This window comes from Miniopterus natalensis, chromosome 11, assembly GCF_054644295.1.
Source record: "Miniopterus natalensis isolate mMinNat1 chromosome 11, mMinNat1.hap1, whole genome shotgun sequence".
Lineage (NCBI taxonomy): Eukaryota > Metazoa > Chordata > Mammalia > Chiroptera > Miniopteridae > Miniopterus > Miniopterus natalensis.
In genome coordinates this window covers 19,982,768-20,009,914 of record NC_142091.1, presented here as the reverse complement: position 1 = coordinate 20,009,914, position 27,147 = coordinate 19,982,768, and the positions used below count along the sequence as shown (strand labels likewise).

General features: G+C 36.9%; 1 protein-coding gene across 1 annotated transcript in view; it reads right to left on the bottom strand.

Moving 5' to 3' along the window:
* The window catches only part of TRPC6 (transient receptor potential cation channel subfamily C member 6), a 77,090-nt gene extending 51,986 nt beyond the window's left edge, over nt 1–25,104 (bottom strand). Inside the window, exon 1 of the mRNA XM_087822150.1 lies at nt 25,049–25,104. Within this exon, the coding sequence (XP_087678276.1) occupies nt 25,049–25,104 (56 nt within the window). The remainder of the gene's footprint in view (nt 1–25,048) is intronic.
* Between the last annotated feature and the right edge of the window lie 2,043 nt (nt 25,105–27,147).

Sequence of the window (27,147 nt, the reverse complement as noted above, 5' to 3'; positions counted from 1 at the left end):
AACACACATGCTGAAGAGAGCTACAATTTTAAGCTTAGTAATAAAATTAACACCATCTGCCTCCCTCTACCCCCCAAACCCCACTCTCACCCCGCAACCTGTCTAAGGACACTTTCGACCAGCCGATCGCTGAAGACCTCTGCGTGCCCATTTCAAATTACCATCTCCCCCTGCAAGGCAGCAGGTGGCCACTGCACCACTATCTGGTTTTTGTATTAAATGTTCTCTTAACTTTATTTTTATAGCTTCTCCATCTTTGCATGCCTTGAACAAGAGAGATTAGTTTGGAAAAAGTAAATAATAAGAGCAAACCTGGCACAATCAGGAAAGGAAATATTACCACTGTTAGAAGCTCTGCTAACAAGACAAGCAGAGTAGGGCTCCGGGCTCCAGCCGCCCCGAGGTTTCCAAGGGCGCCCGTGGGCTAGGCAGAGGCTGACCTCGGGTGCGGGGCACCCTCCTCTGTCAGGCCTGCAAAGTTCGGTTCCCTAGTGGACTGTTGGCTGGTTTGCTGGTGGGGGATGGGGCTGCCCCTCCAATTTTTTGGTTATCTGCTACTGTCTTCCAGGACAAAGACTCTTCCCCTTTGCTTTTCTCTCTCACTACCTAACACTTTCCACGTGATTTTCACCTTTCCCCCTAGAAGGTACACGTTTTGAAGAATGCCCTTTCAAACTGTGCATACTTTTAAGCCCTTTCCCTGTAGTTCAAGCTCTGTTCTACCAGAATGCCTTTTTAAGCTATTCTTCAGCCTTAGGGTAGGTGTAGTTTTCCCAGCAGTAGTTTCAGATCCACTTGAGGCTCTTCACTAGCTTTCTTCCCTCTTCCCTCTAGTTTTCCTTGGTACATCTTTTGCTCCAAAGTAGGCCAGACTAGAAGAGGAGGGGCAGCAGGGTGAGAGATCCTGCATTAGGATTGTTAAGGAGAAAACACAGGCCCAAAATAATTTCTTTTTGTTCACTTCCAGCGACATATTCATTTCCCCCTGAAATGTGCGCTTCCCTTGAGAGTGCCAAATGGGGTTTTTGGATTTTACAAGGCTCTGTTGAATTACTATCTCTAAGTCTTGGTCAAGCATGTTTTCACCAATTACTCTCACGTCTGAAAAACAACACTTAAAACTGCTAAATTCAATTAAATAGAAGCCTCTAGGACACTCAAAAAAGTTAAGAAGCAAAGTCTTTTGGCTTTTTATTACTCTGTGTTCATAATAATTGGACCAAGAAAGAAAGTGTTCTTATAAAACATTGAGAGAAAACATGGATTTCACAATTTACATATTTTTCATGACAGAGTCCCAGTGCTACATACTAGGTTAAGTGGAGGGCTGGAGAATCACAGAGCTGGAAGGACAATGGTGCCCCTTAAAGCTCATGTGTTATCCAGGGGCTATATCCTTCAGGCCACTGTAGCCATTCTTAGGACTCTGGGAAGCCACTGGAGTGGTGTCATGATATGTGTTTCATAGAGATGACTTTGCAGTATAAGGAATGGATTGGAGGGTGGCAAGGAGACCAGCTGGGACACTGCTGTAATACTCCAGGTGAGAGGCAGTGATGTCATTAGGATGGAGAGGAGTAGGTGGACTTGAGAAATACTTGAAAGGTAGAACTGATAGGATTTGCAGACTGATTGGCTTAACTGTGGATGGAGGGATGAAGGATTTTAGGGATAAGATGCTTATCCCTAACATCCAGGGCAAAAGTGGTGCAATACACTTGGAGAAGTAGGACTCGCAGTCACTCCTTTTAGGAAATCTTTTTAGATTATTACATACTTTAAGATAAAAATCATACTGATAATTCGAATTCAAATCCAAACTTAGGACTACAGAGTTTCTCACTTAACCTCTCATATTACATCCATCTCTTTCATCTATACCAACGTCTCAAGGAAACAAGGAATGACAGAATATCCCAAATATATTCATTTACTTTACCCCGAATTACACACAAAATGGTTTCAGATAAACAATACTAATACTACTGTCACTTATAGAGTAATTACTGGGGATGAGTTCATTGTTTTTGCACATGTGCTTTGCATCCTGCTTCTATTTTCTGGTAGTTGGACTATATTCTTTCTGAGCAAATAGCCATTAGGTACCATAATGTATGCTCTCTCCAACATCATTTAGCCTGAGTTCTTTAAGTAACTATATATTTAATGCCACCACATGACCTTATGTTGATGTTTCTCTGTCATTCTGGTAGTTAAAAAGACATTCAGGGAGGAATCTTTAGAACTATTTCCCTGAGTTCTTATATATTGTTCACAGTTTGTCTATAGTATTTATATTTGAAGGTTAGTTTGTTAAATATAAAATCCCTGGATAACATTTCTTTCCTTGAGTATCTTAAATATATTACTCCATTTTCTGCTAGCATAAAATATTGCTATAAAAAAAAAAGTCTGATGGAAATCTAATTTTCTTTCCCTTATTAATCACTTGCTGGTTTTGCCCAGATGCTTAATTAGTTTTTATTTAAAGTGCAGTAATTTTACTAGAATATACCCTGATGTTGGTCATTCTGGATTGGTATTCTTAGATACTCAGGGTGCTCTCAATATAGAATTTCAAATATTCATATTTTTAGAATTTTTTTAAAGTTACTGTTGTTAGTGGGGGATTTTTCTGTTCCTTTGCTTTGTTTTTAATTTTTTCCAGTAACTTTAATCACCTTTTTGTTGACACATTTGTCCTTGTAGCATCCCCAGTGCCATTAAACTTCCACATAGAAGGGACCCCCATTTATCTGTTTTGTCTGGGACTATTTGTTTGTTCCAACTATGAAAAGGGCAATAAACAAGAGGAGAAAGTGAAGACAAATTGAGTTCACAGGAAATAGAAAAGTGATGGATTTAGGATCACATTTTAGAACTCAATATTCAGGCTCAGGTGATAAAAAGAGAAAGGTAGCAACTACAAAGATTTCAAGGGAATACCAGCGTTCCTCAATAACAACTTATTGAATAAATACATGCATAAGTTAATGAAAGAGTGAATGAAAGAAGTGGCCAGAGAAACCTAAGTTTGAATCCTAGCTCTTCCACTGAGTACCTGAAAATTGGGGCAAGCTACTTAGCCTTTCTGAGCTTTGCTTTTTCACTTACAAGATGGAAATAATAATACTTACTTTGCAAAACTGATTTGAAGATTAGACATGATATATATAAAGCATCTAGCTCATCATTTGGGAAATAGGGGATTTTCAAAAAGTCCAGTGCAGCTGCAGGAAAAATGTTTGATAAAATTCAACTTCTATTTATGATTTATAAAAAGAAATCTCTTAGCAAACCAGGAATAGAAGGGAACTTAGTCGGACAAAACATAGCTATAAAAAACTAGGAGATGCAAAGGGCCAATTGTAGCTGAGAAACTCTTGAAGAAAAAAAGAACAAGTGAGAAAGCCTTGCCCTATCAAATGACACTTATTATAGGCATTGGACATAAAGAAAGCATAACAGTGGCTTAGTGGTAGGTAAATGGAACCAAATTTAAAAATGAAGTTGCATAAATAAACCTATGGGCACTTTTTTATATAGGCAGGGATGACATTACAGATATTTGGAGAAGAAATAAAATTTTCAATAAATGATGTTGAGAAAATTGGCTTTCTTTATTGAAAAAAATATTTTACCCCTATCTAACATAAAAAACAATCCCAAGCAGAAAATGATCTAAATGAGAAAAAAAACAAAACTACAAGGCTATCGGAAAACAATATAGAAAAAAATCTTCATACCCTCAGAATAAGGAAGGATTTCTTAACAAAATTTTAAAAAGTGCCAATCATAAAGAAAATGTTTATTAAATCAGATATGTTAAATTTAAGAACAATTAAAAATAAGTAAAAAGCAAACCTCAGAATAGAACATAATTGCAACAACTGCAATCAAAATACACCAGTGTCCAAAATAGTAAAAGAACTATAAATCAATATGAAAAAAGTAGGCAGCCTAATCAAAGAAAAAGGTAAAAATATTGACCAGGCACTTTAAAAAAAGGACTACCAAGTAGGCAATAAATATGTGAAAAATGTGTTTGAACTCGTTAGCAATTAAGGGAAATACAATTACACTGCAATACTATTATGCTTGTTCAGATTCACACATATTAAGACATCTAAATTGTCTGTTATTGGCTGAACTGTATCCCTCCATTCCAAACTCCAATGTTGAGGTTCTAAACCCCAGTACCTCAAAATGTGACCTTATTTGGAGACAGGGTTTTTACAAAGGTAATCAAGTCAAAATGATGTCATTAAGGTGGGTTCTAATCCAATATGATGGTGTCCTTATTAAAAGGGAGAATTTGGACCCAAAAACACAGAAAAAGGGAAGACAATGTGAAGACACAGAGAGCAGACAGCCATCAACAAGCCGAGGAGAGGAGCCTGGAACGGAACCTTCCTTCACAACTCTGCAAAGGAACTAGGCCTTCTGATGATCTAGCTCAGATTTCTAGCCTCTAGAATTGGGAGACAATATATTTCTGTTGTTTCCACAACCCAGTCTGTGGTACTTGAGTACAGCAGCCCTAGCTAACTAACACAGCATCTAAGCCAAGAGCTGCTGCGGACGTAGAAGAGTTAGGAGAGGGATTCTCATGTACCGTTGAGTGGAACATAAACTACTACAACCCCTGTGAAAACCAGTTTGCCCTTAGCTGTCTGGTAGGGTTGAAGATACGTCTATCCCAGGTCCTAACAATTCCACTCCTAGGTACGTACCCTAGAGCAGGGCTGTTAAATAAACTTTCTGGAGTGATGGAAATGTTCTATAACTAGTGCCGCCCAACACTATTGCTACAAATCACATGTGGCTTTTGAACCCTTGAAGTGTGGCTAACACAATTGAGGACCTGAATTTTTAATTTAATTTAATCGTAACTCATTTAAATAAATAGTCACTGTCTAGTTCTTGCAATGGTTGACAGTGTAGCCTTACAGCAACTCAAATAAGCACACACTAAGATATATATATATATGTATATATATGTAAATGTTTATAGTAGCACTGACTATAATAGTCCAAACCTAGAAAGAACACAAATATCTAGTAATACTGTAATGGTAAAAGAAATTATGGACTATTTATACAATAAGATGCTGTACAGTAATGAAAATGAATGATCTAGAGCTACATACTAAACTGATGAATCTCAAAATTATAATATGATTAAGTAAAGCAAGAAACTAATACAAATGGCACAAAGTTCACACAGTATATTGTTTAAAGATAAATACATAAAGAAAAACAAAAAATGGTAATTACAAAAGTCAGGTTGGGAAGAAGCCCGTGGGAGTCTGCTGGGTTGTGCAAATGTATTTCTTGACCTTAGCATTGAGCACGTAGAGTTCATTTTACAATTATTAGTTAAGTTGTACATGTGTGTTTTATTTATTTTTCTATATATGTGATATGTCTCTCAATAAAGAATGAGAACAAGATTATAGCTATTATCATTACTCTTAGACATTGTTTTTAACTAATGTTGCTTTTCTTTCACAAACATATTTAATCTATGTACGTGAAACCATAGTCAGAGATTTCTAGTAGAAATCCAGATGCTTAAGTTCTTTAATATATCTAAATTCTTCAATTTAAAGGCACAATACAAGACCATAAACAACATACTTTCCTAATTCACCTCTTCTTATCTAACCCCTGGATTAACCAATGTTGCATATTTGGAAAACAAACCACCTGATGCTCTTACCACAATGCATGCTCGTGGCTAATGTATATGACACTACTGCTCCAACAACTCGAACAAAAATCAGTTGTGTATTTTAATTAAAAGAGTAGGAATGCATGGGATTTGTCAATTCTGTGAAAAGCAATTTGCATTCTTTGGGAAGATTTGATAAAGATGAGTCTATTGAGAAAAAATGCTCTGTAATTAGGCTGAGCAAAGCAACTATAAAGATGAAATCTTAAAAATACTATACTCCGATTGCTTTGGAGTTTTTACCTCCTCATTTTACATTAAAGAAGTGACACTGTAAATCAAATGCATGCAGCTTACTATGGTTGATAGGAGAAAGACATGAAGCACCAGTCAGTGGCCCTGAGTCTTGAATATGCTCAAGGAAAAACCTTGGCACTACATTAAAATATTGGTGACTGTACAATCCTAATGTAAGTTTTACCTTAAAGTATTAAGCTATGGATAAAGCATTTTTCATAGCTCTCTGCTTCAAGTCACTCTTCCAATTAAACTATTAACTACTCATTGCAATAAGGTCAGATAAGAGGGCATTTGTATCGTATTTTCAACAGGTTAGCGTATGAAAAAAGGGGCAAGAGGAGGGCATTGGAAGTTTGGTTTTAAAAATAACTCCCCCCAGATACCAAAAGTTTTCAAAATTTTTGTACGGACCTGTTGTCTCGATCTTCTCAACCCTATACTCTCCTCAGCTTATTCTAATCAGGATTTTACATCCAGTATTCTCAATATCCTCAAACTATCTTTATACCTAGGATTTAGGTGGGCCCTAAGATTCCCAGGTGCTTACAAACGTTGATATAGTAAAATTTTCTTTGTTATATTGGAAAAAACAAAGCACTCAAGTGTGCATAGGATGAATGGCATAGAGCAAAAAAACCTCCGCTGCCAAAAACATTTTTTAGGATTCCAGTACATATTTAGAAATTCCCAAAGTCTCCTTGGTTCAAACTACAAACTTATGATCCCTGTGGGTTGTGCCAAGCATACCTCAAGGGAACCATCAATTTCTGTTACAGTTTAGACTTCTATCTCTTTCCACCTGTAATTCAGAAAGCAGTGAGCTTGTACTGAAACTTTGCACAAAAAACAGACTATCCTAACAGGCTTCCAGGTGGTAATCTTTCTGTGAGTGTTTCAGACTTGGGTCCTAACAAACTGCCCAGAGGCCAGAAATACACTAACAAAGGAGCACGAAGAATGAAACAGGTATATACACGGTTATATTTCCTTTGGTCTCAGTGGGCATTAAATGGTCCTAGCCTGCTGCCTTTCTTCTCCTACTCATTAATTTCCAATATTCAGGATTATAAGCAAACTAAGGGGCACTAAAATGAGACTCCTAGCCAATTCTGACACCAATATGTAGCTACTATGTCAATAAATAGGCTACACTCAAATATATTCACACATACTTCTCACATATAAACCGTCATTCGGAGATGCTGATTATGACTTTAAGATTGCTTAAAGCTGTTCAGAGTGTGAAAGTCTTGCCACATACACTGGAGCTATTATTAGTCCCAATAATGGGACTAGAATAGGATTTCTATAAATCCAACCATAGTTCCAAGTAAATTTCAACAAAGTAGCCTTTCTGTAATACAGTTCTCTCCTTTCTAGTACTATATTCCAGGCATTTAAAATGTACTTCCTCATTTAATCTTCCCAACAGTCTAAAAAATAGGTATTATACTTATATCACAGGTGAGAGCAGTGAAATTTAAATCGGTTAAGTAGCTTGTCCCAAGACGGGACAAGTCATTTAATCAAGGATAGACTTCGGTTCTGTGTAACAGCAAAGCCAGGACTCTTTCTATTGCAAAAAAATGCTGCATCTGTAAACAATTATGCTTACTTAGATAAAGACTGAGGTGAAATAACTGTTCAAACTTTTTAGAAATTATTTCCATACAATGAATATAATGCAGCTACTAGAAAGAATGGAATAAATTTATAGTTGCTAAAATGCAAGATTCTACAACATATACAATTGAGTAAAAAAATTATGGTGCAGAAAAGTATGAAGAAATAATTTGATTATGCTTTATAACAAAAAAAGCAGTCAATATTTATCAATAATACATTATTGTGCTAGTAATTATAAACTCTGATAAGATAGAAGAGACTGTAATGAAAAGAAAGTTTTAAATGTTTATAATAAAAGAATTTCAATAAAGAGCAAGTGGCAGAGAGAAAACCTCGATATTAATAAGATAGCAAAGGATTAGTTCATATATTTTGCAAAGAGCTTTTATAAAAGCTAATAAATAGTCAAAGTTCATGGAAATATAATTCACACAATATAAAATATAATTAGCAAAGTAACACTTGGAAAAATACTCAATCAACTAATAAAGAAATGCAAATTAAAACTAATAGGAGATGTCATTTTTCATATACTTAATTAGCAATATAAAGTATATCACCCGAATTATACAAGACTGAAGCGTAATTTATATCTGCTCTTTTTACTGATGACACAGAAATTGGAACAGCGTTCTTGGGAAGTAATTTAATAATATGATCTGAGAACTATGAAAATATATTAAGCTTTTGTGCTTCAGAAATTCTCCTATTTGGAATTTAGTCAAAAAAAATCTAAAGGAAAGAAATATATATGTAAGATGTTTTTGGAAACATAGTGTATAAGAACACAAGCCTAGAATCAGAAATTTTTATTCATCTAATAATTCCTTTGTAAAAAGTTCTTAAATAGAATTTTATGTGGATTTTAACATGATTACTATGAAGAATACATACAACATGTAAAAAACAGTTGTAATATTTTATAACATTTTAAAAGTACAGAGATATATGCTATGATATAAAATCAAGCATAGGATGGGTCCTATATACAATTAAATGTGTTAGAGTTCAAGTGTATTGATACTTTTTAAATATTAATTGAATTTCTGTTAATGCTCTTATGAAAATATTTGTGTAACTAATAACAATAATTTTTATAACCCTAAAACACACTGCAGTACTTTTAAGCAACAAAAAGGAAAAAGAAAATTTAATTTCCATTGAAAATTTTATAGTATTTGTTATAGGCATTAATAAATAGAGACAGAGTAGTTGAATAACTACATTATTGTTTATATACAAATGTTTCTTAGAGGCTTTGTAAGGTATATATCATAAAGCACCAACGGATTAAGTATAAATATATGTGATACATGCAGACCAGGTGACCTAACTGCTGGACATTTGAAAAAATGTGTTTGCATTAAATGTAATACTTTTTGTTGTTGTTAATGCTCACCCTAGGATACTTTTTCCATTGATTTTTAGATAGAGTGGAAGGGAGGGAGGGGAGAGACACACACACACATACATTGATCAGTTGCCTCCCACATGTGCCCCAACCAGGCCAGGGATCCAGGCCTGGGATTGAACCTGGAACCCAGGTATGTGCCCCTGACCACAAATCGAACCCGAGACCCTTCAGACTGTGGGCCGATGCTCCAACCACTGAGCCACACCAGGACATCAAATGTAGTACTTTTTAATATTGCACACAGATGTATTTCATTTTTATTTAGAAAATAATATACATGCTTAATTATATTCATTAGGTTCACTTAATATTGTTGTGGGATGAGAGATGATTCCTATATTTTATTCAATTGTAATATTTAAAAGAAACTGAACTATATAATTTTAAAATAGGACATTTTATTTGGGTGCTGCATTAACCAAACTTAAAACAATCATTCCATTAAGGGCAGTTATATGACTACACATACATAAGTATTTCGGACAAAGTCAGTATCTATAGTCTAGTTTGTGTGAAGAAAATGCTTCTGGACTCTAGTAATCAGAAATTAGTTTCTCAAAGGGGGGACATCTCCAATACCTTCAACAATAAAGATAAATTTTAAAATAAGAAAAGAAATTAGTATCTTCATATAGGAACATATATTCATGTCAATATTCTTCTCTAAAAAAAATAGTTCAATTTTAAACTTACTGGAAATGAACATTTAGCATTTAATCAGTAAATACATTCAGCAAAACTACTAAATGAATTAAAGGGACTAAATGAATATCATGAATTGGCACTCATTAAGCATGGCATACTTTTAAACATTAAAGAGTAAACTGTATTTATGGCCAATTTAGAGTGGCAACCTTAATAAAATAATATTTTTATAAACAGTTTATCAAAAAGTAAGCCAAAAATATGTTATATTTGACCATTTACACTATTTTTTTGGCATAACTTCTCTTCCTTTAAAAAAATAAGTAATGTTATTCATATTACTCTCCCAAGAAATAACATTTAGAAAAACCTAATTTACCATTTTCAAACTTAAGTTAAATTCCTTTTCACTACTTCCTCATACAGTCATAGTCTGCAATTTTCCTATATTTGTAAATAATTTTCTTTTTAATCCCCATCTAAGGACATTTTCTCCATGATTTCTAGATAGAGTAGAAGGGAGGTAGAGGGGGGAGAGAGAGAGAGAAACATCAAGGTGAGAGAGACACATCGATTGGCTCCCTCCCACAGATACCTTGACCTACGGGGGAACCTGCAACCAAGGTATGTGCCCTTGACCAGGAATTGAACCCGAGACCCTTCAGCTGAAGCTCCAACCACTGAGCCAAACCGGCCAGGGTTGTAGTTGTAAATAATTTTTAAACCAACTTTTCCCTCAATATATTGTCTCTACCAATTACTGACTCAGAAAGACTTCTACAATCCAGTTGTTCACAGATGGGTCTAAAGTTTCTTGTGTGCAAGGCAATGATGATCCTTTTGTTCCAAATCATAATTTCAAAGATGTCAGTATAGAAACCAGCCCTGGAAGACAGAGACAGTGTCTCCTTCCAGAGCACAGGGGCAGTCATGGTTATTGTCCATCACAAAAAATTTAGGTTCCCTGAACTCCGAGATCCTCCCCTATAACACAATTCACTGTGAGTGCAGTGCCATCTTGTGCTCTCTTGTCTCTTTGTGCAAACGGTGACTTGGGGAACTGATCCAAAAATGAGAATACACTAGCTACTGTTACTGCTAAGGTAATAAACCGTCCTTTATCTCTGACCCAGGAAGTTTGTGTCTTCCATCAGCATCCATGAAACTGACAGGCTACCTTGTAATTGTGCAAGTGCAGTAAAAATCTCTGACCCTTCACAGTTCTGGATATCAATAAGATCTTATAATTTATTTACAATTTATAAATTATTTCTAGGACCTAGAGGTCATGATTTTCTTTTACTAAGTGGAGCCAGGGCCGCTCAGTGCACATTTTCCATTGTGCATGAGGTCCCCCTTAGCTGTAAGAGACAAGAGAAACAGATAGTGAAATCTACATAACCCACATTTGAAACACACAATGACCTATATTTGAAAAAAAATAATAACAAAGCCCCATGAGGCAGAATTTTCTAATTATCCAAAATTACTTGGCTTGAAATATTTTTATCACTGTCTGTCTGGCTCTATGATTTATACATCAAAAACCAAAATGGTCCAGGAAGCATTTGGACCAAATAATAAAACTTTAGTCAATCCATTCTGGCACAAAACAGCAGCTAAGGAGTTGAGCCAGAAATATCAATTTTTGCTTTTGAGACATCTTGTCTTCTTTACATTTAGGTTTGTTTGTTTTTTGTCCCAAGCAAAAAAGGGAGTGGTGGTCGATAATCCAACAACAAATTCTAAAAAAAAAATCAGTCTTAGCTATCAGATTACCTAATTTTAAAAAATCTGCCTAAGGAAGATTATAAATGTCTCAAACTCCACACATGTTCTCTACAATTCCTGCATTATTATTTTTCTATTCCTACTGAGTATCTTACCCCAGTGAATGACGATCAGACCTAACTCTGGGTTCTGGGCAGCGCCTAGAAAAACATATGTGTAAGTGCTATGGTGTGAACATAAATGATAGTTATAAATATTGTTGGACTAGATCCAGTATGGTTTTCTGTTTTGAGTGGCAAAACTGAAATGAAAATATCAGGACTGGGAAATTACTCTTTCCTCCCCAAATGGAAAACAAACTAAGTTGTGTTCAGTTAATATGAAAAGAGAAGTCTGGGTTTGCAGAAATTCAGGAAGTAGGGTATATTAATGGGAAGTAAGATAAGGGCTTTAGGGTTAAGCATAATCCAAAAGAGGCAGCCAGTCCCTTCTTCCCGTGCCTAACTCAGCAGCTGGTGCTCAAGACCAAGAACGAGAGCTAGTCTTGACCAATGCATTTGTGCTCGCCCCTGAAGGCCTAGTGCAGAAACGAAGCCCCCCCAAGCTGTGCTCTTCCTTATAACCTATCTCAAATCTGCCACCCCTGAAACCAGCCTTTTATTTTTGCTTTTGTTTCTCCCTGACTAGGCTTTGTAATCCTCTCCCCAAATCTTTATTATAGTTGGTATCCTATTTCAAACTGGATAAAAAATAATAATTTAGATAGCACCATAGGATGAATCTCAGTATCTCACTACCAGTTAATTCTTACTGTCTTGCCACCCATCAGATCAGACCTTTTGCATGCCAATGGTAGCCTAAGCCAAGTAATGTTAGTCTCATGTCTTTGGACATGATCATCTAGATAGCTGATCGATACCTTAGAATCCCCCAGATCATGTTCCTAATAGTTTCCAGCTTTCTTCCTTTCTCAACCAGCTTGACTGCTGAGATCTCAGCTTACAGTGTATCAGGTCCACTAAGGGTTATAAAATAGTCCACCACATATATAGGATAAACGTCCTTTATTTTACCCATATCTCCTTTGGCTCCTGTAGTAAGTTCTAGAAGAGTAAATGCACCCACACATCATTCTCTCCGTAAAAATTTACTTAACATTTATCATGTTCCAGATGCCAAGCCCATAGCAACCGGATATAAACAAAGGAAAACAAAGCACTTCCAAAAAGAAGCATTTTGAAAATCCCTGCCCTATGCTAGATGCTGTTGTAAATATTCATAGTTTGGCAGGAGAAACATTCCTTTGAACACTGCACATTTGGTTTAAATGCTATACTAGAGGAATGTACAATGCACATAAAAATATAGAAACACACACTGAACTGGATCTGAGTTGGATCTGAATCCACAAGGAGATGATTTTAAAGTACACTGAAAGATGGAATACTATGCAGCTATAAAAAGGGATTTCTTACCCTTTAAGACAGCATGAAGGGACCTGGAGAGTATTATGCTAAGTGAAAATAAGCCAGTCAGAGAAAGACAAGTATCACGTGATCTCATTTATATGTGGAATCTAATGAACAAAATAAACTGACAAACAAAATAGACCCGGAGACATAGAAGCATGGAACAGACTGAGGGATCTCAGAGGGAAGGTGGGGGGAGGTGGGAAGGAAAAGATTAACCAAAGAGCTTATATGCATATATGCATAACTTGTGGACACAGACAATAGTGCCGTGAAGGCCTGGGGAGGGGGAGCAGGAACTGGGTGGAGGGAGTCAATGGGGGGGGGTAAAAGGGGGACACCTGCAATACTTTCAACAATAAAGATTATTAATATATTCAGAATTTTTTTTTTTTAAAGTACATTGATAGGAGGCAAAGGGTTCTGTAAGTGAAGAGGAAGGAATAATCTGCATTCCAGGCAGATTCCAGGCAGACAGACCAGTACGTGCAGTGAAGAGAATGTATGAGACTAGACTGTGTCACTTCAATAGCAAGAACTGGAAGTGGCAGCTGTTCCCATTTACTTCTGCTTTTTTTTTTTATTAGGGGGCCAGTTTCAGAGACGCCATATAGAAAAGTTTTTACTTGCATATATTCCTATTTTAAAACATTTGTTTTCACTTATGTTATGTTTGTTGCATTAACTAGACGCTTCATCTTATTCAAAAGTCGAGCAAGAAAACAATAAAAAAATTAACCTATTGAGAGACTGAGCAATAGCCCGAATGTTCTGTATACCCTTCATGTTCCCCATGCTTGCATGACTCTAGGGGTAAGATATATATGGACTGGGAGCACCGCGGACTTCCTGGCTCCAAGGAGAGACTGGCCCCTACAGGGCCCCTCAGAGTCCAGGCCAGGGAACGAGGAGAGGCAACGTAGCCATCTCGCTGCCTCCCTTTTTCTGCCTCATCCAAACAATGAGGAAAAATATTAAAACCAAAATCGAAATACAACCAGCAACAAAATTCTTTATTAGCTAAAAATTAAAGAGTTGTTCTACTCTCCAAGCTCAGACAGACAGCAGCTGGTCCAGCTGTCAGAGCTGGGTGCCCCCTCAATACATCCCAGCCCTACTTCTTCACCCCAGGTGTGGGCACCAGCCCCCCGGCTCCCTTCCCTCGCTGCCCCCCCTAAGGTGGCCATGTTCTCTGTACTTCAGTGTCTTAGGCCACAAAGATTCTATTCTACAAGTTCAGGTTGCTCCAGGTTTTATCAGTGTTTACTCCCTGTCGTTTCCCACTGTTTATGATTTTTATTGCTGGGACAGTGTGGCCTGATAGTCACCGAGACCTCGCTCTATGCCAACCCCTGTGCCAGGCCACGGAGATTCTACTGAGCTCTCTATTGCTTTATGGTTATAGATCGTATTTCAAAGGACAAGGCACTAGGATTCTCCCCGAATTCTAAACCACTACATATGTATAAGAAATCATGATATCACATGAATAAGCTTAGGACCTTATGACTCGTTCCCGATGTGAAGTGTGCGTCCGCTGGGTGATGCAACTGACCCATTTTTGGGAAATCAGCTTTCTTCACCTATTATTCAAAGGCAAGATGCTTTAGGCCTGGTGTCAACTGGTCATGGAACATATGGGGGCTCCATCTCATTTCTTCCATTCCAAATACTTCTCTTTTCAACATTGACACCTGACATCCTACTCTTTCACCATCCCGAAATGAACCTTCCGTTTAGTCCATTGTTTCACAAAATCTTCCTCTTGGCTCCCCGACCTTTTCCTGTCTAGGAAGGACCCATATGCCATATGCTCAGTGTATTTGCTCGTAATCTGAGAGTGAGGAGTGGTTGAGTTGATATTTTCTGCCCATAATCATTGATGTGAATCATTGTTTTTCCCCATCCTGTTATGAGTACCCCTAAGAATGTGGTGAGGTCTAATGGCATAAAAAGTTATGAATAAACATATTACATGTTTTTGGGAAAAGGGGTGGTGGGAAACTATTTTCTTTTTAGATGAACATGGAAAATTATGGAGTAGGATGCAAACTTTTAATGCAAAAACGGATGTCAAGGAATATTTATGTTTACAGTGGGCTATATCAGATTTCTATGAGAACCAGCCATATTTTTTTTTCTGTGGTCAGCATATGAAATGCTGAAAATTTTATATAAATAGAATTTTATTTATAAAACTTTGAGGATCACTATCCCAGCTTCCTATTCCTTAGAAAGTGATCTCTTTAGATCTTTAACAGAGTAAATACTTTAAGCCTTAATAATCATGACATATCATGGATATACCTCTAAATAAAGGTGAATTGTTTTTTAAGAGAATTAACAACATTTTTTGATAATTTGAAATGATTTTTATTGCAGTGATTTTTTTCAAGATTTATTTCTTTATAAACATGCCAATACCTACTATCAATTCCATGTCTTTACAGTTCTTTTGTAAAAATCTAACATCTGCCAGCCTGTTGAGAAATAAAATTAGTACCTGTATGACAAAGATGATAACATTCTCTCTCTCTCTTTTGGATTAATAGAGTGGTAGGTTTCATTATAATGATGTATTAGTGAGCAAAACTTGTTCAACCTGTAATTAGGAAAGAAGTTCTTTCCTTTTAAGGAAACTGTCCTTTGTATGCTTTCTAAATCTTTAAAAATGGTTAGCATGAGACTTAGATCCGGCCTATAGTCCTTTTAGACCATTTGATGTTTTAAAGATCAGAACATTTCACATATAAAATATTTCTTCTGTCTTTTCATTTAAAAAAATCAGAGGATTTAGGAACACAGCTGAATAATGCCTCCCTCCTGGTAATAACTGACCAGGGCTAAGTGGAGACTGCCTTTTTTTTGGTAGGGCATCCTCTCAAGGTCACTGCATCCCCAACTTACCCTGCCTTTACATCACACATGTTTTATTTATTTTTATTACTAGCCTAGGCATTTGAGTTGGCAAGATTGATTCATTCAGACATCCTTCCACACAGCTGGCATTTTCAGATGTTGTGTATGACACACTGTTCTGCAACTCACAAGAATATTACTAAGCCCTAGTCCCTGCCCTGGAACACCAGAAAGCTTCATACAACAGATACAGAAATAAATCACTTAACTACAGTGTTGTTAAGAGCAATGAAAGAAATCTGCTCATAACATGGGGAGAGCTCTAAGGCAGAGCTACTCCAGCTGGAGTGGTGGGGAGGGTGCAGGGAAGGATGCCCTGAATAAGTGTGTCTGATTTAAAAGAAAGAGAAAGAGAAGGGAGGGAGGGAGGGAGAGAAGGGGGGAGGGAGAATAATTAAGGCAAAGTGAGTAGACAAGAAAAGCACAGCAATGAAAAGCACCCGTTTGTCTATTGTGAGGACACAAAGATCAGGAGGAAGGTGAGGGGCGGTGACGTTGGAAAGAGGGAAGGGAGATTGCAGAAGGCAGTATACTATCGCGCAACAGGGCCTCAGGTTATATTTGATTGTTGTCAATAAATTAATCCACACAAAGGAAGTTTGCAGTTTACTACGGTGCCTTACAGCAGGAACAGTTTTGTTAACTATATCGAATTTAAAATCTTTCTAGAATGCGTTGTATAAATCTCTTTTGATGACTCAAGGGCACCGTAATGTCAATCCTCATACCACGTTGCCAATAAAATATCAATGCTCTGGGTAGGATTGAAGGTTATGGGGCTTCTCCTCTTACACTAATAATAATCTATTTGAGCATCTCATCTTTTTGATATAAAGCTCTTAGGTAAATTGACAGCAACTGACAGGAAAGTAAAACATCTCAAGTACCATCTGCCACTTCTCATTTGTTGTTTCTGTTACGCTGTAGGTTAAAAGTAAAGGATTGCGCTCATTAGAAATACACAGTAATTCTTTTATTTAGGTTGGGATGAGCACTCATAAATCGTATTCATGAGCTCCACGTCAGCTCAAAAGCCGCCCCTCTCCACACACACACACACACACACACACACACACACACACACACACACTCCCTCTCTCTCTCTCTCTCTCTCTTTCTCTCTTGTTTAACCCACATGAAAGCTCTTGAGTACTCTGGAGAACAGTGGCTCTCATCTGACCTGGTGAGCAACATCAGGGAGAGAAGCTCCCTTAGGCTCAATACAGCTGGTACAGGTGCCCCACTCCCCTCTCTCTTCCACTTGGGAAAACATATAGAAAGGCATATCAATATCAGGGGATCCTAGGGATTATATTAAATTCCCTGACATTTAATTCTTAAGAAAAGTAAATTCCTTTGCAAGTTTGGTTCTGTAACTCTAGTTATTAATGAATTGCCTGGGGCACACGTCGTCAGTGCCTAAGATACACCATGGCATCACAAAAAGATGGTCCAGCTGCCCGGATGAGTGAAGTGAACCCGTGGTAAAATAAATATTTTGATAAACTAAAAATCCAAACCTGTTTTGACTATGAGTGGTTCCTGATTCTGATACCTATACCTCCTCCCACCCTCCTGAAAATGGGTAGGCCAGGACACAGAAAGGAAGACAAAGAAACGTAAGGGTTTTAAAAATAAACATTGCAACTGAAGAAAGAAGGGAATGCACAGAGGAAGGGAAATGGGGGAAATCACCTAATTTCAATGGGACTTGTAAGGATCTGAATGAGCAGTTATATATTTAGTGCTTATGAATTTGGGGCAGTCCCTAAATTCAAGAAGCTTATGACTTCATCCCGAGTCCCAAAATCCTGCAGGGTAATTCTATTTGCAAGTCACATCTTTAAAATTCCTTCCCTATTCTCTTTCCTTTTTATTCCTTTCATTGTATAGTTTTCGTGATTCCCAAATATGGCGCATGGCACATCAAAGGAGCTTATATGTTGCTGAAAGCAATTAACGCATCCCTCAAGATGGCCCTAAATGCCCCTCAAAGAAAAGGGATCCTGCAGAAAACATTCTCCTGAGTAGTAGTGGGGATTCTCACACTGCTCAGGGATCACCTTTTCGTAGTCACCCTTCAACCTATTCAATGCAAAATTCTGTCTCAAGGAGGTTAACTTAGTAATAATAAAAGCACATTTTATCTAGAACAGTTAATCGGCTGAAAAGAACTTTCAAAAGAGATTTAGAAATCATGTCTTTTCCAATTCTTATTATAACTGTCAAGACAATTTTATTAGTAATTCCCAGGAAGAGAAGTCTTTCCAGTTTTGTGCTGACTCACTACATGTCAGGTCAAAATGCTTTCTGTGCTGCAAAACCAGAGCTGCTGTAATTGAAACACGAAATCTGCCTTGAATAGGCAATCAGTCTTAACATGACTATCCACATTGGAATTGATGTCTGGCAATATACACTTTCAGATAAATACCATGTAAGATGCTTTAGAAATTATGCAAATCCTCCTGTTTCACACTACCATTTGAGTCTGGTCCATTTTTTTGATACAACTGCATTATGGCCATAGAAGCAATTTCCTCCACGTGATAGAGAGAAATCAACAAAGAAAGCTTCATCATTTTATAATCTTTAAAGAGTCATAAAAGTTTGTGGACCACTTGGTAAAATAATCTACAGATTACCTGGTTTCATTACATTCTTAATCTTCCTTTGGTGACAAAGATTGGCAGTTTTTCAAAACCTATCACTGTTCAGATAGATAGGGGACAAAACAGGATCTTCTGCTGCTTTCTTTCTCCCCATTTCTGTCAACTACTAGTCCTGTAATCTTTGGCAAGTCACTTAACCTCCCATCGCTGTGGTATTTTTTTCTTTCTTATCAGTAAAATACCTCATAGGTCTGTCATAAACATTAAATGAGTTACTACCTATAAAACATTTAGAGGAGGGCCTGATACATAGAAGCCCCTAATAAATCTGGCTATTATTTTTATTACTACTGGACATAATAATATGAAAGATGATTAATAGATTAATGAATTAGCTTGACCTTCAACGATAGTTAAGATTTCAATAGAAAGAGAAGGTGGAGGTTAAACATCCTTATTACTACTGTTCATAACCTCTCTTCCTGTCTTCTCCCTTCACCCAGAATATAACTTAGATGCAACGAGTACAGAGCAAAAAACCTTGGTTCAACAGATCAGAGCCAACCTGTGGCTTCCCAGGTAGCTATGGAAAGAGAGGAAAAGAAATGATGACTATGCTCTCCAAGAGCACAGCCCCCCAAGTATCCAGCTGTGCCAGGGGCAAGCATGGTTGCAGGGAATGCTGAAACAGGGGACTCTGCAACCCGCCCGCGTCCAGCCTGTGCTAAGATGCATTGCTTTTTGTCCATTTGACAACAACGTAACAGCTGTATAATTTTCTGAACATTGCTTAACATCTCTAAATTTCAGTATTGACATTTATAAAATAAACATTTAACCTAGCCAAGGGTCTGCTCTAAAGAGCAAATTGCATTTGTATGACAGCTAGAAAAGGACCTGCTACAGAGTCAGTATTCAAAAGATATCAGTCCCCCCAAATATATGGAAAGATTTTAGGTTAGTCCTCTACAGAAACAGCAATTTGTATTGAACTGTAGGTTACTCTCGTTAACATCATTTCTACTCTTGGTCCTGGCTGAATCATCTGAAATAGGTAGAGAACAGTTACACCACACTCATATGTGCTATATGGGTATCTGTAACATTCATTTCTATACCCTATCCCAAACAGACGTTCTATAAGAAGTGTGAGTCAATCAGTTCCAGTGGATTAAGAGTCTTGAGCCACATGCCAAATTTTAGATGTCAGAGTTTAATTGAAATCTGGCATAGAGATGAGCACTTCCCCATGTACTAAGAGCAAGCAGAAGATTCCTAAACAAAGAGCAATCAGATGGTAATTTTATCCAACTGGATCCACTTATATTTAGCATTTTTTATGGTAGAAGGAGAAAAATAAGAATGAACTTAAAATGTTTTCCTTTTATGATTTACTCTCTAAAAAACAGAGATGAATTGCCTTATGAAGTTACTTCTTATAACTCAAGGAGCACAACTGTCTAGAGAAAAAAATATGCAATGTCTTCTTAGAGGTAAACAACAACTTTGTTACAGAATATATGTAGGCATTTCAGCCTACTGGCAATAACTCCACAACCTACAGTGCCTGTCCCCCTGAAAAAAGGTTTCCTGATAATGATTTGTTAGCAGCAGCTGTTGATTACTTCAAGAAGGCAGGGGAGGTTTGGAAACAAAATAGGTGGCTTCTGTCATGCAGAACACACACCTCCAAAGTGGTCAATTAAAAGAGACCCCCATTAATCCAAGTGCCTCAGGGAGGTGCTGATTCCTACATGAAGAAGGGGAAGCAGACCCAAAGGTGATTGTTACACTTGGCTTTTCCCCTGGGAGCAGCTTTGAAAATGCAAACTCTTAAGGAAGGCCCAGGTCTTTGCTTTATGGTTATAGATCTTATTTCAAAGGACAAGGCACTAAGATTCTCCCTGAATTCTAAACCACTACATATGCAAAAGAAATCATGATACCACACATGCTCCCTTTGATTGCTTTTGTTTATCTTCTGATAAGTATGTTCTTGTAAGGAAATGAGCCGCTTGATTTTATTCTTGTACTGCTGCTGGGTGGTTGTGTTCACACGTGTCTGCCCCTTTGCAGGTCAGAGAGTGAAGCCACACCTTTGTGGTTAGGTGGTGGAGGCTTTGTTTAAATGGGTGAACATATCTGCTGTCAATGATTCAGGAAAGAAGGCGATGCTAGGAAAAGAAATGGAGTTTGAAAAGCATTATCTTACACTGACTAAAAAGGAGGGGTGTGGATCTTTGTCTGTCTGGACCAAGACTTATTAAGGTCTAGACTGTTTGAGGATGGTCTGAGGAGAGGAGGGAAGAATGTTCTTGGCCAGTTGGATGGAGCTTGGTGCTTGGCAGGGGTCAGTCCTTAGGAGACTCTGTATATGAGCTGGAAGAACAGTTATAGCCAGCAAAGAGTTCTCTGTTTATTAATTCTCTTTTGTTATCCCTGAGCATTTGACAGGTCTTGAGAAAGATACAGCCTAGCTCAGCCGGTGCAGCTCACTGGTTGAGCCCATGGACCAGGAGATCACCATTCAATTCCCGGTTGGGGCACATGCCCGGGTTGTGGGCTTTTGCCCACACGTGGGGGGGGTGCAGGGGGCAGCTGATCGATGATTCTCTCTCATCATTGATGTTTCTCTCTCTCTCTCCCTCTCCCTTCCTCTCTCTGAAATCAATAAAAAACATATTTTAAAACAATGATACAGCCTCATCTCAGGTGAGCAGAAGGAACTTGAAGGGAAGAGCCTGGGGCTAAAGAGGTGGAAGGAGCACAGCATGGTAGTGGAAGCGTGATCAGCAGCCAGCTCTCCAGCAGGTGAATTCCAGTGGCCAGGCAGCTGGAACCTAGGATACGGGTATCACCTTCTATGTGGACATTCATTCTTCCGCCTAACCTCGGGGACTCAGACGCTGTTTTATGAAAAGAGCTGAATCGCTTCATTCCTTCTAAGAACAAATACAGAGGTTGGCAAAAGTAGGTTTATAGTTGTGAGTACACAAAACACCAAGTTTATTCTTTTGTTATTATTTATCAATTATTGTATTATTTGTTATTATTATTAACCTAGTTTTGCCCACCTCTGTATTGAGGAGAGGATCATATTTTTGTTAATAAATAAATTAATTTGTAGATTCTCTTTGTTATCCAAACTGTGTTAAATGTAGAGAGATGGAGGATGGCCCCACCTCTAGAGGCTCACAGCCTAGCAGAAGGAAAGAGATATATGAACGAATAAGTGTAAAAAATGTAACGGCTGTTTGAACAGACATACTTCTCATACATATGGAGGCAAAATGAGGGAGAAGCATGGAAATTTAATATGATTCATAGGCCTGAGTCCATATTCTAATTTCAATCTAAACTTCTTCAAGAGAGTAGTGTGTGGCCTATCAGCAATTAATGTCACAAAACATTCCACAGCAGGCAATCTGAATTTTTTCATTAGCTTATTTATACATAAATGAGTTGAAGACACTTTTTTTTTCTTTGAGGAAAATGGCCTGTGTTTAGGGATTTTATTTATCTGTGCTCTCTGACATTAGGTTTCCTTTCTCAAACCAGAAATTAAAAGTATGGATTCTAAGGTTAACAATGAGATCAAGGAATAAATCAACAGATACCTTGAAACAAATAAAAATGAGAACACAACAACCCAAAATCTATGAGACACAGAGAAACCAGTCCTACAAAGGAAATTCATAGCATTATAGAAACAGAAAATCTAAACAGACAAATTACAACTAATGAAATTGAAGCAGTAATAAAAAGACTTCCAACAAACAAAAGTCCTGGACTGGATGGTTTTACAGGTAAATTTTACCAACCATTCAAAGATGAACTAACACACATCCTTCTCAAACTATTCCAAAAAATTCAAGAGGAGGGAAAACTCCGAAGCTCATTTTATGAGGCCAGCGTTATCCTACTTTCAAAACCGGATAAAGACACTACAAAGAAAGAAAATTATGGGCCAATATCCCTGATGAACACAGATGCTAAAATCCTCAACAAAATATTAGCAAACTGGATTTAGCAATACATTAAAAAGATCATACACCACGACCAAGTGGAATTTATTCCTAGGACACAAGGTTGGTAAGTATCAACAAATTCATTAACGTGATACACCACATAACAAAATGAAGGACAGAAGTCATACGATCATATCAATAGATGCAGAAAAAGCATTCGAAAAAATTCAGCACCCATTGATGATAAAAACTCTCAGCAAACTGGAAATTATCTCAACATAATAAAGGCCATATATGACAAACCCACAACTAACATCAGACTCAGTGGGGAAAAACTAAAAGTGTTTCTCTTAAAGCAGGAACAAGGCAGGGATGTCCACTTTCACCACTCTTATTCAACATAGTACTGGAAGTCCTAGCACAGCCATCAGACAAGAACAAGAAATAAAACCAGCAGAATCGCATACATCTCTCGTAGCAATATGTTTGCCGATACATCTCCTAAGGCAAGAGAAACAAAGGAGAAAATAAACAAATGGGACTACATCAAAATAAAAAGCTTCTGCACAGCAAAAGAAACCATCAACAAAATGAAAAGGGAGCCCACAGTATGGGAGAACATATCTGCCAATGACACATCGGATAAAGGGTTAATATCCAAAATATATAAGGAACTCATACAACTTAACAAAAGGAAGACAAACAATCTAATTTTAAAAATGAGCGAAGAACCTAAACAGACACTTCTCCAAAGAGGACATACAGATAGCCAAGAGACATATGAAAAAAATGCTCAAAAATCGCTAATCATCAGAGAGATGCAAATTAAAACCACAGTGAGGTATCACTTCACACCTGTCAGAATGGCACCATCAGCAAATCAATGAACTACAAGTGCTGGCGAGGGTGTGGAGAAAGGGGAGGCCTGGTGCACTGCTGGTGGGAATGCAGACTGGTGCAGCCACCATGGAAAACCGTATGGAGGTTCCTCAAAAGATTAAAAATGAAACTGTCTTATGACCCAGTGGTTCCACTTTTGGGTATATATCCAAAGAAGCCCAAAACACTAATTCGAAAGAATATATGCACCCTTATATTCATTGCAGCGATATACACAATAGCCAAGTTTTGGAAGCAACCCAAGTGCCCATCAATAGTCAAGTGGATTAAAAAGCAGTGGTACATATATACAATGGAATATTAGTCAGCCATAAAAAATAACAAAATCTTACCATTTGTGACAGCACGGATGGACCTAGAGGGCATTATGCTAAGTGAAATAAGTCGTTCAGAGAAAGGCAAATACCATATGATTTCACTTATATGTGGAATATACAGAACAATATAAACAAACAGAAAGACTCACAGATACAGAAAACAGACTGATGGTTGCCAGAGGGGTGGGGACTTAGGGAACTGGGTAAAAAGGTGAAGGATTGAGAAGTACAGATTGGTAGTTAAAAAATAGTCATGGGGATGTAAAATACAATTTAGGAAATATAGTCAATAATATTGTAATAACTATGTATTGTGCCAGTTGCATACTGGAAACATCAGGGAGAACACTCTGTAAAGTATGTGATTGCCTAACCACTATGCTGTACACCTGAAACTAACACAAAATAATATTAAATGTAAACTGTAACTGAAAAAAATTGAAAAATTAAAAAAAAAATTTATTCTACTTCCTTGTATTTTGGTTCATTTTAATATTTCCTCTTGTCTTTAGTGTTCTGCAATTTCAGTAAGACATGTTTAAATGGATTTATTTCTATGTGTTGCACTAATATGGCTGTATTTCATGAACATGAGAATTTATCATTTCTGGAAAATTATCACCCATTATCTATTCAAATGTTGCCTTTCCCCTATTCTCTGTATTTTCTCCTTCTGGAACTCCTACCTTCTTATTCCATGACTCAATAATGTTTATATTTTTAATTTCTTTATGTCTCTGCATGCTGGGTAGTATCATCAATTATGCTATGGCTAATCTGCATTTTAACCCTTTCACTGAGTTTTTTATTTCAAAATTGAATTTTCATTTATATATTTTCTATTTTTTTTAAAGTAAGTCTTATTCTTTCCTTAGAGTTTGATTTCTTCTTATACAGTCAACATTTTATTTTTATATTCTGTATTTTATATTTTTTTTCACGTTGTTACATTATCTCAAGTTCCTAAGATCCAACAAGGCTGTTGTATCCCATGCTGACTCTCCCTCAGGGACTGCATCATCTGCTGACTCTCATTCTTGGTTGACTAGTTCCTTGTGTGTTTTGTCACATATTATAGTGAGCACATCTTTAGCAGTGCTCTTCTATCTTTTGCCATTTTCTTGAAAATCCTTAGTAGTTGAGATGGTTGGTACTATTCTTTCAAAATGGTTTTCTGCTTTACTCTTCTAGGAACCCTAAGGATATTTTTCAGCTTGAAGATCTCCAGGTCAGCTAAGTAGTGTAAAAAATAAAAGCAAAAACAAAAACTCACATGACATGCGGGCCCACAGAATAAAATTTTTAAGGAAAGATTTATTTTCCTCTTACTAATAAAGTTTCTTGTTCTCAGTTGGTGCCGGTGGGTATATTATTCTAGCCTAAACTTCTCATAAAAATAAGGGTCTTGGATTTATGCAGGGGCAGAGATGTCTCAGTCTTAACTCTCAGCCTCATCTGGATCCAAGGTCTTACCTCCTCTCCATTTCATATGGACACTGGACTCTAACCTCCTGGTCACTCAGATCCATTATCCCTGAGTCAGCCACAGCATCAATTTATAGGCTATACTCTGCCTTTTAATTTCTTTGCTTTTGGCACATGGTAATCCCTTTTACTTTTTGCAAGACTGGGTAATGTTTTAAAATAATTTAAATGTTTTATCCAGTATTGCTAGGTATTAATAACCATACATTTTTTTATTATCTCAGTCTACTGTATCGTCAGAGCTTTAGTTTACAGACAGCTTACTATGTCATTATGCTTAATTAGTCAGTCTTTACCAAATAGAACGTTTAATTGGACTGTGTTTCGGATCTTGAGAATTTAGAAACCCTTAACGTGACTTTTTATGTCCATAATTCTTCCTCATGTTCAGATGTTATGTACAAGAGACATGTTTTTAAGTTCTAAATAATACACGTCCTAGGATTCTGGCAGAACATGAACCATTTCTTGCTAATCACTATTACAAAATCACCAAAACAGAGTGTATTAATTGCTTACCAATTAACAGGTAGAAAAAGGAAGAATTTGAGTCTTTTTCTTCTAAACACCATTTCAAAATGTTACTACTTACACTTAGTAAGGTCTGAGAACTGCTTTCAAGCAAGATACTTTGCCCCAATTTTTAGTAGCAAAGCCTTATAAATACATGTAAAAATTGTTCTATATAAGTGAAGTATGAAACAGAATTTTTTAGCAAGGGTCACTGAATTTATCCTACAGAAATGACAACTTGCAAAAATTTGTGATCTTAAAAGGGGAAAATCTCAATGATTTGAGAAGACAGTAATACCCATATTTGAAGTATACTAATGACTGCCACTTTCAAAAATAATATACCTCCCTCTCTTGGAAAATACATGAAATTGTTTAAATTACAGGTCAAAACCATATGGAAGGGTATTTTGTACTCTCTACCAAAGGGAAATCATTTTCTTTAGCTCTTTAACACTACAGGTGTGAAGAAGTACTGTTGTTTATTGGTTAAAATTTTTCAGCTACTTGACTTTTTTAACTGGAAAAAAATGAAAACCTTGCAGAGTAAATAGTAATAAAAAGTAATTGTAAAATCTTTGGGGAATTATAGATTTAGACAAGGCCCAAGTCTAATTCTGGAACAAGGTTCACTTAAATTTATCACAGTACGTCTGGCGTGACTTGCGGGGGTGCTCCTTATGAACTAAAGCACATTCACATCTTTCTGTTCCTCTCTCTGCGGCCCAGGTCTAGCCAGTAAGAGTGATCTGGAATTCCTGATCTAAGGGAGGAAGATACTTACTCTCTAAATAGTACATAATGTAAGAACTAGGTAAATCAGTAAGGCAGTAAACTACATTTGAAGAAAACATTAGGGAAAGCTTTCAGGACATGATATTATTGCTTTATTTAGTCTCTCTCACTACTAATATATTACCACAAGTTTTTAAAATCTAATTATTTTTCCCACAGACAGTAACAAGTGATCACAGGCTAATCAAGTGATGAAAAGCAAAAAGAAAAGACTTTGTCTATGAAACAGTCTAATTTTTAATTCCTTAACTTAGCCACCGGTAGCATTACCCTCTTAGTAGATCTCAAGTCTGAGCCAATAAAAATAAAAGTCCATCTATGTTTTAAACATATGCTCTCAAATCAAATTTGAAAATAGCTGTATTCACAATATCCAGGATTGGTCTATTTATCTTTCTATTTTTTTTCTTCACATACATCTCCTTGCTACTCAGAGTGTGGTCCATGGACCAGCAGCCTCCACATTTCTCAGCGATTGTTAGAAATGCAGAATCTTGGGCTGTACCTAGAGCCTACTGAATCAGAATCTGCATTTTAACAAGATTGCTAGGTAATTCATAGGTCCATTAAAGATTGAGAAGCTCTGTATTGTAAGGAATAGGAATTTCTATAATTTAAAGTCCAATACAAAATTTCTTTTAGGGGTAATGACAATGTCCTGTAATTAGACAGTAGTGACGATTTCACAACTTTGTGGATACAATAAACACCACTGAACTGTGCAACTTAAAATGAATTGTATAGTATGTGAAATATACCCTAATTTTTTAAAAAGAAAA